The sequence below is a fragment of the Macrosteles quadrilineatus genome, unplaced genomic scaffold (genome assembly GCF_028750875.1).
Source record: "Macrosteles quadrilineatus isolate MER2022 unplaced genomic scaffold, UCM_ALF_1.0 Scaffold_3__2_contigs__length_128488019, whole genome shotgun sequence".
Classification (NCBI taxonomy): domain Eukaryota; kingdom Metazoa; phylum Arthropoda; class Insecta; order Hemiptera; family Cicadellidae; genus Macrosteles; species Macrosteles quadrilineatus.
The window spans coordinates 110,831,223-110,854,707 of NW_026542596.1; the positions used below are offsets into that span (position 1 = coordinate 110,831,223).

At 34.5% G+C, this 23,485-nt stretch overlaps 1 protein-coding gene across 1 annotated transcript; it reads left to right on the plus strand.

The window, feature by feature from the left end:
- Positions 1 to 1,032: 1,032 nt before the first annotated feature.
- Positions 1,033 to 21,789, plus strand: LOC128988921 (polyadenylate-binding protein 4-like). Its single transcript, XM_054410702.1, has 12 exons — positions 1,033 to 1,529; positions 7,628 to 7,821; positions 9,428 to 9,544; positions 9,892 to 10,053; positions 10,766 to 10,882; positions 12,434 to 12,628; positions 12,786 to 12,938; positions 13,381 to 13,597; positions 14,078 to 14,334; positions 15,275 to 15,382; positions 18,100 to 18,204; positions 21,533 to 21,789. The coding sequence occupies exons 1-12, from the start codon at positions 1,331 to 1,333 to the stop codon at positions 21,599 to 21,601; spliced, it is 1,893 nt and encodes a 630-aa protein (XP_054266677.1). The 5' UTR covers positions 1,033 to 1,330; the 3' UTR covers positions 21,602 to 21,789.
- The last annotated feature ends 1,696 nt before the right edge of the window (positions 21,790 to 23,485 follow it).

A 23,485-nucleotide genomic window follows, 5' to 3' on the forward strand; every position in this document is an offset into this window, starting at 1 on the left:
GTATATTTTTTTCAATATTTTAATAAATTTATGTTCACAAATTTAAATTTAAATCAATAAAGTGCGAATTAATGAGCTGATATCACCTGTGTGTCATGTTATCTTAGGGACGTTTGACACTAAACAACCCTACTTGCTTGCGACGTTGCCAATTCTACAGACAGAATAAAAACAAGAGAAAATAATATGAGTTTTTGTATTCTTTTACGAAATAAGAAATGATATGAGGCGTCGAGAGGCCAAGGGAGATATGTGACTTTTTAAAAAATGTCATTATATTTTTTCATGGTCATAAAAAAAATATAAAAATAAAAATACATTCACTTATACCCCTTGGCTTCCAACTCTTAGGTGTTTAGTTTGGAGGCCAAGGGATATAAGTGAATTATTTGTTGAAATTCCACCCTTTTTTAACAAAACCCGTTACCATGACAACTATTTTTAAAAAGTCACATATCTCCCTTGGCCTCTCGACGCCTCATATACAAATTAATTATATATACTTATTTATTATAATATAATATTGTTCTATTTATACAATTTTATAATCAGTACATCGCTGTAATTTGTCAGTGTTTATAAATCTGTGATATCAAATGAAATTTAGGTTTACTATGTATTTTTAATCCTTGGGAAAAGTCTGTAATTTTTATAATTTGACACGCAAAATAACAAATTTTATACTATCCATACAATTAAATACATTTTTATTAAATATATAAGAATCTTTCGATTTATACGCTTATGATTTTTACTAATGCTGGCTGTAGCACGGAGTAGTGTGGCAAAGAAAAAAAGGATACAGGAAATGGAAAATTAGTCATACGCGTTACAATTTATTCAAGAAAAAAGTCTAACTTTCTTTAAAATTATTTGAAAATAATAAATGTTACAATATAAATTATAAAATTTTAAAATAATGAACTTAAATACTGCAAGCAGTTGTTAAATCGACGTATTTCTTTATAATAACTGCATGTATATTAGGATCTACTTTCTGTAGTGTTTTTCTGCGCATTGATACTACAGATGACCTACTTTAATGGCCTCCTCCGTGTGAAGATCAGTTCTTCAACGTGTGGTTGTGTTTTCCAACACACAACCTGGTTAGTTTCGTGAATTAAGACAATTACGTTTAAAAAACAAAAAAAAATATAAAAACTAAAACCCCCAAAAAAATAGTAAAACATAAAAAGTATAAAATATCTTAGTTTTGTTTTAAAAAGTGGTTTACATCTGCAACGTGGGCAGTGAATTTTCTCATATTGGTCTGTAGTAGTGAATTATTCTGTTTATTGTATTATCTTGTGCTCAGTTATAATCAGTGAAAATGAATCCTGGTCCTGGAGGTCCGAACTATCCCATGGCATCTTTGTATGTCGGGGATTTGCATAGTGATGTCACCGAGGCTATGCTGTTCGAAAAATTTTCCACCGCAGGACCTGTCCTTTCAATAAGGGTTTGTCGTGATATGATCACCAGAAGATCCTTAGGATATGCCTATGTCAACTTTCAACAACCTGCTGATGGTAAGTTTTAAGTTCGCTGGTACAATAAGGTATGATAACTTGCATCACCGATCAGTCCTAAGCCAGGTTCTTATGCCTGTAAAGGCCTTTCAACCTAGCCTACCTGTATTTCATAGAATCATTGTTACGATGTAATTTTGTATTGATTTTGTTGCCTAAAACTTGCAGCCCTAACTTATCTAACCTAAGGTGACACTGTCAAGGCGTCGTGCAGACCTAAGTTAAGTTATGATAGGCCTAGGGCCTACACAGATTGTGCAATCCAATTTTGAGTCATATGCTCTTAACATGTTCGCTGCGGGTCATCAAATGGCAGGCGTAGACCCAGTGCGGCGCAGCTTGCAGCGTCGAACAAACCCGATTGCCGGGTGTTTGGCTCTCATATTTCGGTATGACGAATAGCAAATAATGTGCGGTGATGTCCTGTTTTATAACAATAGTCGACGTAGTTCGCTAAAACACTCACATATAGCAGCACTGCTTGGAACGTAGCTGGTCCCATCGTATTGCCAATTGGAGGGAGAAAGACGGGACAACGAGTTGATTTTTAAGTTTGCCAGACGGGGTTTTTATGGGGAAATTTTACTACCAACCTACAACACAACAAAAAGCAAGTCACCCACCACACGCAAATGTGGAATAGGTCTGCCTTCGACCGAGGCTAGAGCAAAAACGATGATATACGAAAGGCATTGCCGAGCGTATCCGATCGGTTACGGCAGTGTCTGAACAGCGCTCGGCCTGTATCCGATCGGATACGCCCGCAGTGAACGTGTGTAAGCCGTAAGTTGCACTATAAGCTTAAGCCGGCTAGAGAAGCCGTTTTGGTTGGATCTAAAGCACGGGTCACACTAGGCTGCTCGCCAGCAGCTGGCACCAGCATCACCAAACAGGCTGTGCCAGCTGTGAATTTTGTGGTCACATTAAGCTGATAGTAGCGGCTTCTTTCAATTTGCCGCTGATGCCAGCCTAGTGTGACCCGTGCTTAAGATAAGCTCAGATCTGAGGTAGGCTAAAACGCTAGGCGAGTTGGCCTACTCACTGAGAATACGACATAACTTACGGCTTTTAACTTGGCCTATTTGGATTTTTTTCATTTTTACATGCATGTACAAGTCAGTTGTTTTCTTTCGTATGTGTCACATAACTTAGGCCTATTCAATGAATAAGCTTACAAAATATATGTAGGCCTAAAGATGGTGACACACTATCGATCTTTTTCCCCGAACCGAGCAGGGAGAAGGGAGGTCGAAGGGAGCATGTTCGAGTGTGTCAGGGGTCCGTACACCGATCCAGATGGCGAACCAGACATCAGGCCGAGCAGGGAGACGAGTGGTTTTTTGGCGAAAGATCAAAGAAAAGATTGGTCCGATGTTCTGAGTGATGTACGAAACCTAGTGTGTCACGGTACATTTTTGCCCCGTACTCCGTCGCGAGCGCCGCACCGAGCGGCCGCCTGTGAAACTAGCGTTGAGTTGTAATTTAATATGGCAATTAGACCCTTCAATTGGTAAAATAAATAAATGTTGGGTAAGTAATATGTTCAGGGTGTCTACCAACCGGGAAATCCGGGAAAACCGGGAATTGTACTTAATTTTTTACTGGCCATGAAATGTACAGGAATTGTCCTTAAATACCAGACTATGTCCTTAAATTTTTAATGGGCCATAATTTTATCAATCGCTAGTTGGTTAGGAGCACAAAAGGGTTATCAGATGTTTGTTTACATTTTCATAATTTATTACTAGAGTAATTATGCAATAAAAACCCCATTAGCAGTCTCAAACCCATTAATATTTTATCACGACAATCAAGTACTTCCAAGAACTGTTGACTCAGTAGTAGCTTAGCTCATAAAAGTTTTATCACTTTTATTTCTTTACAACTTCTTTATTTATTAGTAGAGTAATCATTATTAGATCCCATATATCCCATATATTAGAAACATATTTTATCATGGAAATAATGGTTTTATAATGGCTGTTAAATTTCACTTCTTACTTGTATTTTCGTCTTGAACATTCAATTTGCCACTGGCCATTGCCTAGTGCCATAAAACTGTTTATGGTTTCGGTTTCATATAAAACATGTAACTAATCTACAGTCTTATTTTGTTAAGTTAAACCCCTTTGTTATGGATATTTTATCTTTCAATTGACAAAACCACAAGCATTGTTGTTTGCATTACCTAATGTTTTATCACTACGTAGGCCTACTTGGTTTCAAATTATTTCATTGCATTTTCTGTATCTTTGTACATTGTTGGCGTTCAGGTTTAAATTTTTTTTATTTCCCATATTTATTAATTTATTGCGTTGTATGCTTTAAGCATTCTAAATCTTATGAACTAGAATGATGATATTGTAGTGACTTTGCTGATATTATAACCTCATTGTTTGTTACTCAGTTTATATAGGCCCTCCTAAATAATTAGGCCTAGGCCTGGGTATTTTGACTCTTTGAAAGAGCTGTAAAATATACTAAGAAAATGTAATTGAGCCTAAGATTAACTAATGATCGCTATGTGTCAATATTAACTTTGCAGATGAAAAGACAATAATCTTACTCTGTGCTTACTGGTAGCCGCTTACCATACCGATTTTGTACCTAGAACCGAGTTACAATATATTCATTCATTATGCATTACAGATTTTTTTTCAAAAGTAGTCGAGAACCTAACGTTGTGCCAGGGCGAATAATGCCAAATTAATCCGCCTGGATCGGATAAGCTATGTTATGATGTTTCCGTGACCGATGGAGATATTTAGGATTTTGTCGCTATTGCAGGAGACAATGATTGCGTTTTTCTGCTACACTATTAAAGCTGTACCTAAAATATATGTTTGTTTACTTTCAATAAGTTTCTATTTTGAAATTTAATTCTTGTCTATTATTATTTACTTTTCTCTCTGGAACAACTACAATGAAGAACAAGATTCAACTACAATGAAGAACAAGATTAATACAGTTTGACAAATCAGGAATATTATTCTGTTATCACACCGACAAAAGTCCTTAAATGTACGGGAATTGTCCATGAATTTTTTATCCAGAATGTAGTAGACACCCTGTAAAACTAAGTATATTATTTCTACAATTATAATTGTCCCTACTTTTGTGGGTTGGGAAATATAGACAAAGTTGTCATGACACCAAACTCTCTAAATAGCGGTTTGCAGTGTGTTAATCTATCAGCCTTGGGGAGCGAGCTGGTCTAGTGGTTGGAGTGCGGGACTTTGGATCCTGGGGTCCCGGGTTCAAATCCCACCAAATCACCAATCGATTTTATCTAAGTGATAATGCCGTAACCCCTAGGTCTAACCTGAAGATTACTTAGTGAAAAACACATTAGTGAAAAACAATTCCGGTCCTAGGACAAAAAATAAAAAAAATCTATCAGCCTTCATAACTATTCTAATAGGCCTAACCCTTTTTTTGCAATAACAATACTTCCTGAATTTTACTTGAACTATGTTAGCCTACCATAAAACACATCAGACCATAGTTTGATGATAGTATTTGACCTGAGTTACTATGTAAAACAGTTATATTTGTACTGAGAGACGCTCGGAAATCCAGTCATTTTTTATTTATTTATTTGCTAATGATAGAAATAGTGCAAAATAGGCTGATTTTTTAATACAATTAAAATGTACATAATGTATTAATCTACTGAGAACAGAAATATAACCCTTGAAAGACAACTTATAGATTTTCGACATGTGGGAACCAAGATAATTATTGCTTACCATGACTCCCAAGAACTTAACGTACCTACCTTACTCATTCGAAACTAACCTCAGGTTGATGTATAGTTTTAAAACATGTGTTCGTTAATTAATTGTTTATGTTTACCAATTTTGTAAATAGAATGGATTGAGTAAAATAATGTATCATTTGAGTTGAATCAAATTATTATTGGCTACAATAAATGATGACTAGGATGACGAAAATAGGAAATATTTAACTTTAAAAAGTTGAGATCAGTTACAAATGGGCAAATTTCCAAAGCCTTTAAACTAATTGTAGAAAATAAATCAACTGAATAACCGAGTGGCTGCAGACGCTTTCAGAAACTTTGGTACAGTAACTTAAACTTAAGTTAAATTATTTCCTCCACTTCCAACGCATTATCACCCCACCCCATATCTTACACTATGTGTGAATAGAACGAGGCATGGTAAAATTGCCTAACACTGAACAGCATGACAGTGTATTGTTTCTTAATACACTATGTTAAGTCTCACAGAGTTTATATTTTACAAGGTGCAACCCGTCAAAATCGATGTTTGCTCTAAAGGCTTACGCTAATTCACCTAACTGCAATAAATAGATTGAAATTATAAAAAAAATTGAGCATTTAACATTGTTTAATGAGTAATAAATAAGTGTAAAAACAATAATGTCTATTGCGTTAGTTAGAGAATAAGTTACGGCTGATCATTCAATGAATAACATATTTATTATACAGTACGTCATAGGAGTTATTGTTACTATGTTTACTGGGTTTCTCTTCTTTCCATATAAGAAACAACTTTTAACGTTGCATTTAAACGTTAAATATGTAAATTGGTTTAAATACCTGCTTTTAGTAATCCAATAGTCGCAATTTCTGTCACGCAACTAGTTTCGACTTCATACAGAAGGGGTCCAGTGGATGTCAAAATAATTACTTCATCAGAAGGTCTTCGATTCACACATGGTACATTCACACGCACACGAACACGAACATAGTCACAAAAAAGGTACATTTACAACGATAATAATACTAATTAATGGTTATTATCGTTGTAAATGTACCTTTTTTATGTGACTATGTGCGTGTTTGCGTGTGAATGTACCATGTGTGAATCGACGATCTTCTGATGAAGTGATTATTTTGACATCCACTGGACGCCTGAGGATGACTTCTGTATGAAGTCAAAACTAGTTGCGTAACAGAAATTGCGACTATTAGATTACTAGAAGCAGGTATTTAAACCAATTTATTTATTCAACGTAATCCGGAGGCTAACATCAAAAATGATAAACGTAAACCTTAAAAGTGCTGCATTCTGAAGTTAACCTTATGAACTATTTGGAAATCTGATTATGTTGCATATTGTATAGCCTTTTTAATACATCCGTTAAGCAAAAAAAATACATTCGAAATCCTTATAATTCATTAGAATAGCATGTTAACTTTGACAGCCAGTGGGGCAGAGCCCGAATGAATTTTTAAAGAAGAAATAGGCCTATATGTTACAGGCCTATTTCATGTGCCTCCCTACAAAACTTCAACTCAATAGGTTCAGTAGGTACTTTGTGAGTGATTGAGCAACACACACACACACACACACAAACGCAAAAGCTCACAAACTTTCAGATTTTAGTAAGATATCCTCTCTGTGGTGGAAAATAGGACCGCTAGATTGGCAATATCTATAATAAGAAATATATTCCATCGATTTATTATTTAAGTGTAGAGTGGTGGTAGTTCAGGTTGCCATTTTATGTTGGATTTAAACTTTTAGTAACGGTAATTTACATGCGTATTGTGTGTCCATAGATACTGGTAGCACTTTCAGGAAAAAGAGAGGCCTAAAAGTGTTTTGGTGCTCTGTTGTGAATGACCAATCTTGGACCGTTTTTAGGTTGAAACTAAACTCCTCCCCAACCATTGTGATTTCATTGCTCAACCTGTCCCTGATCAGTATCCGAAAGGTAAAATTTCGGCCTGCTTTCTCCTTCGAGAAATGGCCAAAGTGTTGTGTGTTTCAGATTTTTTCACCGACCAAAATATTGGAGGGTTTTTAGTCTCTTTGGGATGAAAGCCATAAGTGTTTTGAGTAAGCCTGTATCAGTTTAAATAATTTCCCTTGAGGCCTATCACTAATTGATAACTTATATGAAAAATGTTTCAAAACACTACAAAAAATGTACCAATTAAATCCTTAGTTCTACGTTATTCTCATAAAAGACTGTAAAGAAATAAAAAGCAAGTTAGTAGTCTTACAATCTGCAAATTTACAGACGTTGCTTTGACTTGGTAGTCGGGTAGATATTATGTATTTTACCTATTACCAGGTAGCCCATTTTAATAATTTTATATTTTTCAGCTGAGAGGGCTCTTGATACTATGAACTTTGATCTACTGAAGGGTCGTCCAATAAGAATTATGTGGTCTCAGCGGGACCCATCACTGCGCAAATCTGGTGTTGGTAATGTTTTCATCAAGAACTTGGATAAGAGCATTGACAACAAGGCTATGTACGATACATTTTCGGCCTTCGGAAATATACTTAGCTGTAAGGTATGTCAACTGACCCAATCTTTCTTTTTGCACTAGGCCTATGGTGTTATTGTTGAAAAGGCTTCTAAACTTTTTTAAATACATTTATGTAAACTAAATTTTTTATTTAAATAGCCACTATAAGCCACAACTTCATTTATGTGAGTGTGTCAGTGTGTCTGAAATTATCTTTCATACAATCCAAGAAAAACTGATAGGCCCTACTGTACATAATTCAATGAGACCTTGCCAAGCTAGTCCAGCCTCCAGCCCAAGGAGATTTAGTGTACCCTAAACCCGTCCTACTTTTTGATTGAATAAAAACAATGTAAGTTAATAAGTTTCATCATATGTTTTAACAGTGGTGCAATTAAATTCAACTTATATGATTATGAAGAGGCAATGAAGATTTAACTTAAAGTTTGCACTTTGAAATCATTGAACTATACAATGGTTCACAATATAGACTTAAAGTACCTACAGTACTTGCTATTTGAAAAATAAAATTAAATCCTAGAGTAAAATGAAAATATTTTTTCATTAAGATTTGGTCTAATGATTCCAGGTGCACCATGATGGTAGCGGTGATAACCAAGATTCTTATGACTATCAAGCATTCTTCAGTTCCTTTAATAATGTGATGTCTTTTTTCATTCCTCTACTATTTTTTTTAGAGATAAAGATATGAGGAACTAGATATGGAAAAGGGAAAAAGTTATGATGCTATAGTCATACATTTTTAATATAAATTATATTTTTTTTATTTCAAAAGATTATATTTTTCAAGGATAGAAAATGTTTGATAGTCATAATGTGCACAATTAAATTAAGTTATAACCATATCGTACAGTTTTGGTTTCTTATAATGAACATTTGTCATTAGCTTACTAATTTTGTTATTTTACATATTTCTAAAAGTTTTTCCACTGTTTACAAAATATTCTCCATTCCCCAGTTTACCATTTACATCATAATATTTTCCTTAGTTCCTTACCTTATTCCTCTTGACTGCCCTAGGCATAGTTATCAAAGCCTAACTTAATCCTTTTCTTGTATTGTTCATACTTTAACTATGTTTAGAACATGTATTTTTGTGTTTTAAACTAGTGTTGCACATCTATTACATTTTTTTTTGCACATAGGCTGTGTTACAATAAGTCCCGAAACTGCTAGAGCTTTAGGCCTACTACACTGAACCTTGCTTCTTGAACATTACTTTAAAATGTAGACCTAATATTGTAGCAGGAAGGGTTAGACCAAGTTCCTTAATTTTAACTCAAAGTAGTCTTTAAAAACTTTATTAAGTAGGCCCTAATTAATATTTTTTTTTTTAAAGGCCTTGACAAAAATATTACAGTAGGCTACATTTTATGGTTTTGAAAATGTTTTTTTTTAACATGTCTTATCAGTATCAAAAGGGGTAAATATAATTAAAAACTAAAATCTATAAAGAACCGTGGTAAAAGTTTTGTCAAATGGTTGGAATTAATGAGTATAAAAACATTGATATCATAGCGTTGTGTATACACTACATGCATCCACCCCTCAAAATAAACTTTCTCATTTCCTAAAGATTAAAATTGTTTTTCAATATTGAAGGTTAAATTTAAAAATGTTGCATTCAAAGGTGGCTCAAGACGAAACCGGGGCTTCAAAAGGATATGGCTTTGTCCACTTCGAAACTGAAGAAGCTGCAAACAAGTCCATTGACAAAGTGAACGGAATGTTGTTGAACGGAAAGAAGGTTAGTGGTTTTACGTCAAATGGCGCTCTGACAAATAAATGTAATAATACTGTCATTGTAGTTTAGCTGGAATCTTTTGGCATCCGTTTATTGTTTGACTTACTTTTAACTTAAATGTATTATCAACTTATTGTTATATCTAGATTGATAATGTTATTACTTTCAAAAACATAAAAGTATAAACAATATTTTAAATGTTAATGCTACCAAATACTTCCTGGGCCACTTGTTGTGGATTGACTGAATACTATTTCTCCTCGTTTCTCAAAAACATAGTTGGTCTAGCCATTTAAATTCTCTGTATTTATTTTTTACCTTAAATTTGAGTAACCATTTTGGCTTTGAAGGTTTTCGTTGGTAAGTTCATCCCCCGCAAGGAGCGTGAGAAGGAGTTGGGAGAGAAAGCCAAGCTTTTCACCAACGTTTACATCAAGAACTTTGGGGAGGAAATGACCGACGAAATGCTGAAGGAGATGTTTGAGAAGTACGGAACCATCACTTCTCACAAGGTTAGTACTTCAGAGGCACAAATATGTCAATGTTGGTAAAAGAATAGTTCTACTTAAGCTCAACACTCAACTGCTTATTTTGAGTTGGTTCATACCAGCAGAAAATATTTGTAGTTTTAATGTTTCTAAATGTCAAAACATTCATAATGTTATGGGCAGCTTTTGAAATGAAAACTTAGCATTGTGGGAATTAAACATGGATTGTTTTATTCATCGTTTTATTATTGTTATATTTTGTTTACCAACTTAAAAAAAATACTTTTGTCCAAGATGTGTTTTTAAAGAACTGTTATAAAAATATGAAAAATCGTTAAGTTTCAGAAGTCTTATATATTCGATTTAACATCTTTATTTATTTGTAGCCTACATGGAAGAATGGGCAGCGCCATATAAAGACATTACTTGTCAAAGTAAATTAGTTTAAAGCTTTTCTACCTGGGAGGTTACAGCTTTCGCCAAACCTTAAATTCTGTCTCTCTTTATATTTGTTTAACCAAATATTGTTATGTTGTCACAATACCTATAAAACACAAGGAGCGCCGGACTGAATTGGTTGTCAGGCTTAAAAGATTTATATGTATATCATTTACTTTTTAATCTTGAATGTTTTCTTCAGTAATGGAAAATGATGAAAGAGCTTACAGGTAATTAACTATTGTATCATAATTTTTATTCTCTTAATTTAAAATACAACCTATTTTGTTATTTCTAGGTTATGTTCAAAGACGATGGAAAGTCACGTGGATTTGGATTTGTGGCATTCGAAGATCCTGAAGCGGCCGAGAGCGCTGTTGAGGACCTTCATGGCAAGGAGGTTTACGAAGGGAAGGTTAGTATTTTCTAATGGACTAAGTACCTATTGTGTTAAGTTAATACTGGTCGAATTATACTATGATATATTTTTATTTTTGTCTATGTGAAAGAATCTTAGTCAACAAATTCTTACAAGTGTTCACATTTATTGCCCTGAGCAATCCTATAATTTATTTCCATTTATTCACTATTGCTGTTTGATATAATACCCCTAAATATTTAAATTATTCAACAACTTAATTATGTCCATCTATAATAATTTAATTTGCCCTCAATAATTTAATTAGACTGTCTTGTGAAGTGCATGTATTATTTCGTCTTCTCATCATTAATCTTTAGGCCCATTTTTTCTGTTTTTTGTATGAACAGGTGATCTCCTCTTCGTCATTTCTTTTTTTTACAGGATGACTACATCGCCTGGAAAAGCTAGGATGTTTATTTTTGCTCCCATGTTCAAGACTATATTTGTTTACTTTACTTGATGGAGGGCATGTTAAATAGTATAGGTGACAGTCTATCTCCTTGCCTTACGTCTGTCCTTACTTCAAAGTTTTCTGATAACTCTCCCTCTATTTTTACTTTGCATTTTGATCCTTTCAGGGACATTACTAGTTTTCCGGGGATCCCAAACTAAAAACTTTTTTATGTACTGTATGTGAATTTGATCCATTGCAGATCTCCCTTTTACAAATCCCGCCTGGCGATCCTCTATATACTACTTGTGTATTTCTTGAGACGCTTAAAGTTGAATTAACCTTTGAAAAAACTTTATATCCATGACTGAGCAAAATTCCTCTGTAATTACCATATGTTCCTATGTCACCTTTTTTATATATTGGCACCATTATAGATTCTCTCCATGTTTTTGACATTTTTTTCTTCGTTCTGTACTCTACATATCATATTATGGAGTTTTTCTAGTGGAGTCCTGCCACTTTTTTAAAAATAATTCTGCTACCATACCATCTTCTCCAGGAGATTTGTTATCCTTTAAGGAATTTAAAGCTTTTTCTACTTCTTCAATAGTTGGACTCTCAACAAGAGGTTGTACGTCATGGTTTATGGGGATTTCTTCATTATTGCCAATTTATTCCCCATTCAGTAACTCCTCAAAGTGTGCTCTCTCCATCTGTTCGTCACTTCCTGTTACTGTAGTAAAATATTACCCTCTTTCTCCTTAATGCCAAATACATTTGGTGTATATCCTCTTCGGAAGTGCCTAACACATTATAAAAGTCTGGCATTTTGTGCTCTCTGATCTCTTTCTGCCTTTTCTAGTAGTCCCTTCAAGTACTCTCTTTTTCTTACGCAGGGTTCTTGTGGTCTCTTTGTTTACTCTAAAATATTCTCCTCTATCTTCGTTAAACTCACTGTTCAACCACTTTCCTTTTCCTCTCGCATATTTTTTCGGGATAGATTGCTCACTTTCTTCATCAAACCATGGATTCTTCCTTGCTGCCATGCTAATATGGTAATATGGTTTGCTGTTTTAGTTAATTTCTATTATAATTAATTGTTAACCAAAATCACCTAAGTCATGCTAATGCATTATCAACGTTGTGTGCAGGTGTTGTACGTAGGCCGTGCTCAAAAGAAAGCAGAACGCCAACAGGAACTCAAGCGCAAGTTTGAGATTCTCAAGATGGAACGCATGACCCGCTACCAAGGAGTCAACTTGTATGTCAAAAACTTGGACGATACTATTGATGATGAGCGCCTCCGTAAAGAGTTTACACCGTTTGGTACCATCACGAGTGCAAAGGTAAAATATAATATTGGTAATGAATAATGAATATCATGTCTTATATGAGCATACATTTTCATATTGTATCGTAACTAAATAAAAAAAGAGAATAATTAAAAACCTGACACTAAGATTTTTAAGTGATTAGTTTAATTCTGTTGCATTTGATTCACAGGTGATGTTGGAAGAGGGCCGCAGTAAGGGCTTTGGTTTTGTGTGCTTTTCTTCGCCGGAAGAGGCTACAAAGGCGGTCACTGAGATGAACGGCCGCATAGTTGGGTCCAAGCCACTCTACGTTGCTTTGGCCCAGCGCAAAGAAGATCGTAAGGTATGTTGTGAAACAACTTTTTCCATGATACTGTCTGGTTTGTTTTTGTCAACCACTCACCGTAAACCAGCTAGTGTTTGATTTGTATTTAAAATAAAAATATTTAAGAACATTAATTGAATAATGTAGCCTATCTAGTTTTTGCTACTTTATGTGTTGCGACGTTGCCTCGAAAAATGTATTTCTTATTTAAGCTTTTCGCCCTTATTGTATGTGTACGTAAAGAGTCAAGTATGCCACTAGACAGTTTGAAACTTTCTGTGATATCTTGTTATCAGCTGTTCGCCGGCCTGGATGTCAAGTGCTACTTGGTTTACGTGTCAATCCAAGGGTCAACTCGAATCCTTGTTTTAAAATTTTTTCAAGCCAAAACCAAAATTAAAATGTGTTACCAGACCTTAGCCACTTTTTAAAAGTAATACAGTAACCACTCTGTTTGCAGGCACACTTGGCCAGCCAGTACATGCAGCGAGTGGCCAACATGCGCATGCAGCAGATGGGGCAGATGTTCCAACCAGGTGGTGCTGGAGGCTACTTTGTACCCACACTGCCCACACCCCAGCGCTTCTACGGCCCGGCTCAGATGACTCAGATGCGACCCCAGCCACGTTGGCCAAACCAACCTACCATCCGACCCAACGCCCAGACCCCTGGCACTGGTAACTCATTGATTAAAACCCATTAAAAAATAGTTTCAGTGTTCTGGATAGTTCGACAACTCTGAAACTCGACAACCTCTGGGTCCACAAATAGTCGAGTTAGTGGGGAATTTACTGTAGTGCTATACAAATTTAGTTTTATAAAAATACAAGCTGCAAAACCCTGCACAAGGATTGTCTGCTGCAGCTATCTGTAGATAATAATCATGTTTATTCCCAGTCCAAATGGATCATGTTTATCCATCTGCAGCATTCCACTTCACTGTTTATTTAACAAGATACCGTACATGAATTGTAACAATTATTATGAGAGTAAAGTAATAAAAAATTGAAAACATAACATATGTTAGTCGAGTTTCAATTTTGCAACTGTACTGAATCTGTAGCAGAGAGTATGAGTTAAAATTGTCATTTTACTTCTGAAAATTAAAAATGTTGTGTATAAGTAAATTATAAGATTGCTAATTTATTTGATTGCAGGTTTCCCAGCGATGCAGGGGCCGTACCGTGCTGCCCCAAGGGCTCCGACGGCTACCCAGCCATCAATGCGCAACGCCATCGCAGCACGCCCCATCACCGGACAACAGCCGGGCATACAGGGTCGTGGAGGACCAATCACAGGCACTCAACCAGTGTCAGTGTCAGCCCAGGGACGCACGGCCAACTACAAGTACACTCCCAACATGCGCAACCCTCCTCAGGCCATGCCTGTTGCCCAACAGGCCCAAGTACAACAGGTTAGTGACAGATGTCTTTGGCCAAGAATGAGCCACTCGTAGGAAGTGCTACTGTTATACATTTTCTCTAACTTAGTAGTTATTGATACTACAATAATTGAAGCAGCATAAAAACCCCGATTTACAAAATAAAATTGAGCCTATCGTAACAATTTTTTTTCTAGTCCAATTGCAATGCATGGCCAGGTTACTTTTGTTGTTTTACAATAGACATTTAACAAGGTAGTTAAATACAGTTACAGTGGAACCTTAATGAAATGAAATATGCTTTATTGTCTTTTGAATTTTAACAAATTATTGACAACGTCATGATACAGCTAAACAAACTTATAGCACAGTCAGTTAATAATTAATTAAATACTTATAGCTAACTAAAAAAGGAGACATATAGGCCTACAGTACTTGTTAAAAAAACAAAAAACAAATTACAACTGAAGAATCTTATTGTTAAAAAAAAATCTTCCAAACTATAAAATGGGTTATTGGTCAGCCAACAATAAAATTTATTCTTGAAATCCTTTATAGTATATAATTTAATTATGGATTCAAGAAAGTTATACACTTTAAGTGACAAAACTATGTGACTATTTATTTAGAGTTTTACTTAAACGATGGAATTCTATTGATGTATGGTTCTTATTTCTGGTATTATGATTATGAGTATTGTGTCTAAATTTTAAAAGATGTTGATTTTCCAAGATATAAACTAAGTCATAAATATACACATTAATAATAGTAGGAATTTGAAGATTTTTAAAAAGTGGTTTTAATTTAATGTGAAATCTCCAAAATGTTTCATCCAAACTTTTTAAATTTTTAAATGAATTTCTGTTATCTAATAACTGAGCTAACTATCATAGTCCTTGTTTAATGACAGTTATTTAAAGGTTTTACTGCAAAGAGTTTTTTACCAAAACATGTTGTTTGTGTTTCGTTGTAGGCTGTCCACATCCAAGGCCAGGAGCCTTTAACTGCCACTATGCTGGCGGCAGCTCTTCCGCAAGATCAGAAACAGATGTTGGGCGAACGTCTCTTCCCATTGATTCAGGTAAATTTAACTGGTGGCAAGTTAAATTCAACCAAATGATTGTTATGAAAGTCGTGATCATGACAAATCCCACAGTCAATCTTTAAACTAGTGTCGTCTGCAGATTATAATGGTATATGTTTTTACTAGGAATGGGCAAGATTGGATTTTTAGTTCGAGTATAGACGGGAATTTTTATTCCTGATAAAATTTTTAGACAAGATCAAGACGGGATTTCCCTTCTCATACATAGCGTATGCATGTTGGGCATTTTAACCTGATTTGGTAACATTGTTAAATACCTACTGATTTATGACAGATGACTGGTTATATAAATACATAAATAAATAATAATTTGCTAGATTATTAAACATCTTTTATTTAAAAAACATCAATTAAAAATCTGTACAAAAACAAATACAGTATAGCACTAATTTGCCCTACCTTATTAAAAATAACTCATATGCATAGGAAACATGGTGGTATCAGTTAGGAATATAGTTCAACGTTGAGAAATGAAATACAAAATTTATCAGTCTGAAACATCAGTCTTAGGTACTAGTTAAGTATCAAGTAAACATTTATCAGTCTTGTGTTATTTTTGGAGTGACTTGTTAGGCTATGTTTACAGTATTAAAACATGTTTCACACTGCTTACACGTAACAAAACTTCTCATCATTTGCGATGTCAAAACAAAGCATTATTTTCATGTAAAGAATTAATCAAATAAGAACGCCTTCGCAAAGGGAACAATACAACAACGTGCTCCTGTATTGCGGATATTGCATTGACTTTCTGCAGGCGTTTTTTACTTTTTTTTTAAATCTTGTCTCAAAAAAATCTTGATCAAAATAAAATCTCGTCAATCCCTCTCTAGTTTACACACTGCACAAAATAATTGCCTAATGTTGGTCAACTGGCAGGTTGATGCCGGATAACCTCTTGTTTATATGCTTAGGGTGAATGGATAATTTCTGACAAGGAATCTCTGCACCGCTAGCAATTGTTAACTTACGTAATCCTTCAGAGCAAGGAAATTTGTTAATTAGAGATTGTTTTTCTTCATTCAAGACATATGTTATACCGGTTTAAGTAGGGATTTACACTAAAGGGTTTGGGTAATTCTGAGCAATTACTTGGTCAACCCCAAACTTTTTCATATTTTAATACGATCATAAGGATGTTCTCAGAAAACAAGAAACATGTAATTAAATTCAAGCCCCGCCAGGTTAGGTTAGGTTAATTCATAACCTAACCTAACCTTGCGGGGCTTGAATTACAGTAGTCGCAGCTAGTCTAGGTGCGCGGCCGTGCTAGGGCGGGGTGTGTAGAGGGGAGTGTTTATTGCTCATTTCCAAAAACTGGCCCACACGGCTCTCTGGGGTTGTTCAGCGCCTCGGCGCTGTCTTCATGGCTTTGGAGTGAGGGACGGTTAGTACACAAGGGTCCGCACGCCCAGACTAACTGCGACTACTGTGCATGTTTCCTAATCTAACCTAACCTAACATAACTGTACTGTCACAACTGGCATTATATGTTGTTTCTTGTTTTCTGAGAATATTCTTATGACCGTAGTAAAATATGAAAAAGTTTGGGGTTGACCAAGTAATTGCTCACATCTACCAGGGTTTGAATATGAAGAAGACTGCCTTTTGCTCTCTCTTAAAAATACTGGTAAAACGAGAACTCAATAAATTGTTAAGAGTTTGATTTTACTATTGTGATTTATGAAAAATGTCAGTATACATTTGTAATTGGACAGTACTGGAGTAATAGCCTAATTTGGACTTTGGGTGTTTTGCCGTTTGGTCAAAGGAAATAGCTGTTATTAGTATCAATGTTGACTCTTATCAGTATCAATGTTGAGTAACGTTTATTTTCTTATCACTTCAACTGATAAACACTATTACAGTACCGGTACTGAGTAAATTAGGATCAGAAAAATTATTTATTCTAAGTGTAAATAACAATTCAGTGGATGCCACGTTTAATAACGATTCTTTAAGTACCACTACAAATAAATGTATTTTATAATTTTTATCTTGGCTTATCACACATAGCCTATAACTGTGGAACTAGCTAGTTTCATATTTGGCTTTCTTTCTAATAATTGTGTAATACAATCAAATATGTTAAATATCCCTGCTATATGGCAGTATTTAGGGATAGATGGAGCTTACAGACTCACGTATTGTACCTAGAATTTAGCCCTATGAGTATAAATTCTATGAAATCTATTCTTGTTTAACATAATTTCTAGGTTTTCTCACTCAATGCAGTGCACTAATACTTAAGTATTACTGGTTTTAACCCTCCCAGTGTTGAACAAGATGCTTCGACGGTAATGCTCTGGGTTGTCGAGCTTTTATGCATCTGAACACATGTCTTCTAAGTCAGTCAATTTCAGTCTTATCTTATTTTTCAGTCTTGTGTTTTAAAGATTATCTGTCAAGGCTGGCAGTAAAGTCATTGTTTTAGGCTCAGAGAATGATTTTGGGACTGTTCTTCTATCATTTATGACTTTTGGCCAACCTAAAAATAAGATAGTCCTACTAAAATGACTATTTCATATGTTTCATTTTGTTACATATTTATTCATAAAATCAGGGATGCAGTTTTTGTTTGATATTTTTAAATGTTTGACTTTAAAGCATTTTATTCATAAAATGGATTGTTTACTGTAAGGTCATACTGGTACATATAGGTACTTCATTTACCAAATTGATGTGTTTTCCAGCGTATGTACCCAGACTTGGCAGGAAAGATCACCGGAATGTTGCTTGAGATTGACAACTCAGAGTTGCTGCACATGTTGGAGCACAACGAGTCTCTCAAGGCCAAGGTAAATCATCTCACCATTTTTATACACTACCCAATTCTTTCTTTTTAAAAAGAAATGTAGTCTAAACTAAACGGAACTTCAACAAAGCTTGCAATGCCATGGTCAATATTGAACTTAGTCAAGTTATACTTACACAGTATCCACGTAATGAAAATTAACTGTGTAAAAATGAAATTACTAACTGAATGTATGCCAAAAATGGCGATGAGGGTTCAGTTATGGCCTAACAGTTGAGAGTAAGAGAGACCTCTGAATACGTACGTAATGTGTACCCTTATTTTCTTTGATAAATTATTATTTATAATTCATTTCAGTACCTTGACACACACTTCAGAAGTAATTTCGGTACCGTTTTTTTTTTTTTTTTTTTTTTTTTTTTTTTTTACTAGCCTACTACTATTCCTTTCAGCTATTCTTGAACATAAATTTTTATTTAACTTACTATTCCGATTAGCTCTCTTGGTCTGTTCTAATAGCCCCTATTTCAAATAGGTCCTTTATTTTTTGTTAGAGCATGAGTTTTAGATGCTTTGAAGCATTCAAATGATTCTAACTGCTCAGTTTTAATGAATCGTTGGCATTGGTTGATTTTAGCAAAGAGAGACAACTAATCCACTTGCTAGGGGGGTTCCCGTGTGCATTTTATGTATAGAAAAACACCCTAAGGGATCATGTAGGTACTATGTGGGTTATCATTTTTCACGTGGGTGCCAGCCTGGCAGAGTGGGCATAACCTCAGAATCCGCCATTTTAAAAATGGCGGTGGCATTTATTACATGAAACTCATTGGGAGCGTATATCTCGAAAACGGTAATATATAGCGAGTTACTTTTATAACAATAAATGTTGCTTACACAATAAGGAACAACTTTTGTATTTACGAAAATGCCCTAAATATAACTATTTAGGAGTAGTTGAGCAATTTATATTAATTTAACCTATACATTTTTAATCTGTTTGACAAACAATTCTAATATCTTTAAAAAACTGTTCCTTTTTAATTTTGCACATAGCACTTATTGCTCTTGACATTTAAGGTCAAAATACCCCCACCGAAGCTAACCTGCAGACTAAGCAAACATTTACCTGGCTGCATTTCTACAAAAATATTAAAATTATCATATTTATAGTATTTAACCTATACATTTTATCTCTGTTGCCAAAAAATCTAATAATTATAAAAAATCTGTTATTTTGTAATTTGGCACATAGCACTAATTTTTCTTCGCATTTAAGGTAAAAAAACCTGCAAAAAGCATTCGAGAAGCTTCTGGCAGATATATAAGTTATTAAAATACATTTTACATTACATTTTACATTACATTACATTTAGGGATTACATTTTAGGGTAGCACGCTTTGTTCCAAATTTGCTGGCAAAGTCACAGCCCGTTTAAATATGAAGTGCTGGGAGAACTGAGCAAAGGTTACTTCCAAGCCTGTTTGCTATAATGTGAACTAGTACATATCAAGTTCTGGCTGAACCAAGTCGCATCCACAATTCCTGCAAACCTTCCGAAGAAAATCCATTCATAAAGTGTAAAGCCAACACTACGACATATGTATCCGAAGACAGAACTACGACTTAATTTGATAACTCGAGCAAAAATTATACAATTTTAATGAAATTTATCACAAACGTGTAAACCTACGTTTTCAGACGAATTTGGACTATTAAACCAGCACGATCGGACTGTGTGAACAGGGGTTTATGGGGAGTTTTATGGGGTAAAAATGGATTTTTCAGATTTTTGACCCTAAAAAAACGAAATTTAATAACGAACGAAACCATTTTGTAGAGCTCAAAAAAGAAATAACTTTGTATATTGAAGCGTTGTATGCCCAAAAGTTAAGGAGATATTTAAAAAAAAAATTAAATTTAAAATTCCCATGTTATTCTTATGGAGAATAAATAAACTGTTTTAGTTTGCTTGTTTATAGATATATATTAGAGTCAGATTTCAAAATGTTGTTTCATTCATACTAAGCTATCAAAATTTCAATAAAAATATATAAAAAAACACCTCAATACCTTCCCTGAAGCAGCAAACTTAAGTACTCATTACAAATCAATGTCATTTAAATAGGAAATCAATCTGTCAATTTTAATATTTTAGTAGAAATGCAGCCAGGTAAATGTTTGCTTAGTCTGCAGGTTTGCTTCGGTGGGGGTATTTTGACCTTAAATGTAAAGAGCAATAAGTGTTATGTGCAAAATTAAAAAGGAACAGTTTTTTTTTTTATATTAGAATTTTTTTGTCAAACAGAGTAAAAATGTATCGGTTAAATTAACATAAATTGCTCAACTACTCCTAAATAGTTATATTTAGGGCATTTTCGTAAATACAAAAGTTGTTCCTTATTGTGTAAACAACATTTATTGTTATAAAAGTAACTCGCTATATATTACCGTTTTCGAGATATAAGCTCCCAACGAGTTTCATGTAATAAATGCCGCCGCCATTTTTAAAATGGCGGATTCTGAGGTTATGCCCACTCTGCCAGGCTGGCACCCACGTGAAAAATGATAACCCACATAGTACCTACATGATCCCTTTAGGTGTTTTTCTATACATAAAATGCACACGGGAACCCCCCTAGCAAGTGGATTAAACAGACAATTTTTCTAAAAAGTGATGTTTCCTCCCATCTTCACATACATCAATTGTTATCCTGTACTACATAAAATATAACCTTATAATTAACTTAACCCTTATCTTTGTGACAATTTGATGCCAAGAAGTTGTTGCATTGTCGCCAGTAAGGTGGTCTGTTGTTCAGAGGAGTCTATCCGATCCAAAGTCCCTGGTCCTGAAGTCCAGACGTAGTATGATGTTGATGACCTACAATATAATTTAGACTAAATTTTGCAAAAGTGTTAAACATGGAGAAATCAGAGTTAGCCTCAGGAACTTAGGTTAAGGTTATGAAAACGATGTGCTAAAGTAGTCTGAATAAGAGTATAAGAGTGATCTGTTACTACCCCGTCCTAGATAGGCAAAGCGCACTCAAAACGTGTTGATTTTCCACCAAAACGGAACAAATACAAGCCACGTGATGCAATGCTTGTATCCGATTGGTGGGCCCCTTGGAATAGAATCATCTAGGTCTTCCTTCTTTCTCGTATGGCGACTCCCCTTGAAATTTAGACGTTCGGAAATTTCCATTGACTTCTGTTCCCACAGGAATTATCGCTATTATTCAGTTCACCGTAGTATCATATTATTTTCTGTCTCTATTTAATTTAATTTGACACAGCTAGGATTTTACAACAAAGTGAACAACAATTAGAGTTTACAACTTGACTGGCATTTGCTACGTATTTACAGGTGGAAGAGGCAGTCGCTGTACTTCAAGCTCACCAGGCCAAACAAGCTGCCCAAGTTAAGAAAGAATAAAATCAAGCAGAAACCACTTGAACGGGAATGTCTTGAAACTTTATAATCTTATTACGTTCAATCATTTATCAAACTTTAGTTTGTGTATTTTGTTTTTCTTTATTTTCTTTTGTTCGATGTAATCTTTCCCCTCTTTTTAATTTTAATGGTTTTTTGGGGAATTTGAATATAATAAAGCATAAAATGTATCCTTGTTTTCATTTGGTCATCCTATATTTGGGTTTGTTTTTATAACAAAACTAACATTTTTTTACTATTTGAACCGATTTATTTAGTGACATATATCATTTTGAAGAGGATAATCATTTTAATTTTGCTAAATTTTTATATCCCTTCTTTTTATTTTTATGGTTTTAGGGGATTTTTAAAGTAATATTTATTTATATTGTTTTCATTTAGATTTCCTGTTGCCAGGTCCATTTTTTAATACAATTTTTCTATTTATGGAATCGATTTAATTGGCTATAAAATACAGAAGATCAGTATTAAAGTGATACCTTGCGATGGTCGTTTAATATTTTCCCCTCTTTTAATTTTAATGGTTTCAGGGAAATTTGAATAAAATAAAGTATAAAATGTATTTATTTTGGTTTCATTTGATGTTCCTGCTCTACATGTTGTCATAAGATTTACATTTTCCTATTATTGGAACCAATTTATTTGGTTAAATATATCATTTTACTGATAATATTAACGTTGAAGAAACATCAATAAATAAATTTATCTAGTGAAAATAGCGTGAAATGTGGTCAGTATGTGTACTTTCAAAACCCTTTCAAGGGATTCATGATCAAACCAGTGGTTCCATATTAGAGTCTACAGTTACACCCTATTTGCCCAGGGAGAGTAGGGCCGACCATCCAGCCAGCCGCACTCCCTGAGCGAACAAGGTCATAATGTCTGTACAATGAGGAAGACAGCACAGAGACAATAGTCAGTAATCCACCAGACTTGGCTACGGTACTTGATATAGCAAAAGTAAATCATGCCTACACACATGATCAGCAGACTGGAACTGTCCAAATCTGCCTGTTTATCAGATTACAATAGACATGCAGTAGAGGAAATCTGCTGGCAGGCCATTAATAAGTTTTATTGCGCTTGTTCAGCTTATTTTAGTTGTGACAATGGTAAAAATATAGTATAAATATACACCGAGATCCTTAGTGCAAACTCCTGTCAAACACACCAAAATGGCTTGAAAAATATGGAATTCACTGTACCTTGTAATCTTACAAGATAAATACCAAATGAACCAGCAATCCAAAAAATTAAATTAGCAAATAATGAGCTTAACTACTCAACCACCTCTGATGATTACCTTCTGTTTAAAGACAACATACAAAAGGGAAAAATAACTAGAATTAATGAAAGAAATGATCTTGAGGCAAATTTTATTGTAATTTACAAAACAGGTTGCAAGTACGGTTTTACTCAGCACTGAGCAAACACAGTGAAATCATTACCTCTAGAACACTAAAAGATTGTTTTCAGTGACAAAACTGTGTCCGGTAACTTATAACTAAAACTAAAATAAATACAACTGAAATGACTTTGGTACACTACAATCTCCTAAAGGTTTTTAGACTAGTTGGTTGACATAAGTAAAATCCAGTGTTGGTTGATCTTATCTTGTACACAATTTACTTAAAATATTTTTTTTCTACAGGTGCATATAGAAAAAGGGATGACTGAAACCTCTCCTTTTGTTGCAATACTGAGCATAACAATTCAGGAAAGTGCTTGGAAAGCAAATACCCTATTGTTTAAGTAGCATTTCACAATAAAGACACTTTTTAGTGTACATCTAAATTGTGTGGCAATTGAACTGTTTCCATAAAATTACTGAAAAGCAACTAGGACTTGACAGCATTTTTTTAACAA

Coding starts and splice junctions, on each gene's coding strand:
- LOC128988921 (XM_054410702.1), top strand. CDS start 1,331: ATGAATCCTGGTCCTGGAGGTCCGAACTATCCCATGGCATCTTTGTAT. Junction 7,822..9,427: donor GAAATATACTTAGCTGTAAG/GTATGTCAACTG, acceptor TTGCATTCAAAG/GTGGCTCAAGACGAAACCGG. Junction 18,205..21,532: donor ACGAGTCTCTCAAGGCCAAG/GTAAATCATCTC, acceptor ACGTATTTACAG/GTGGAAGAGGCAGTCGCTGT.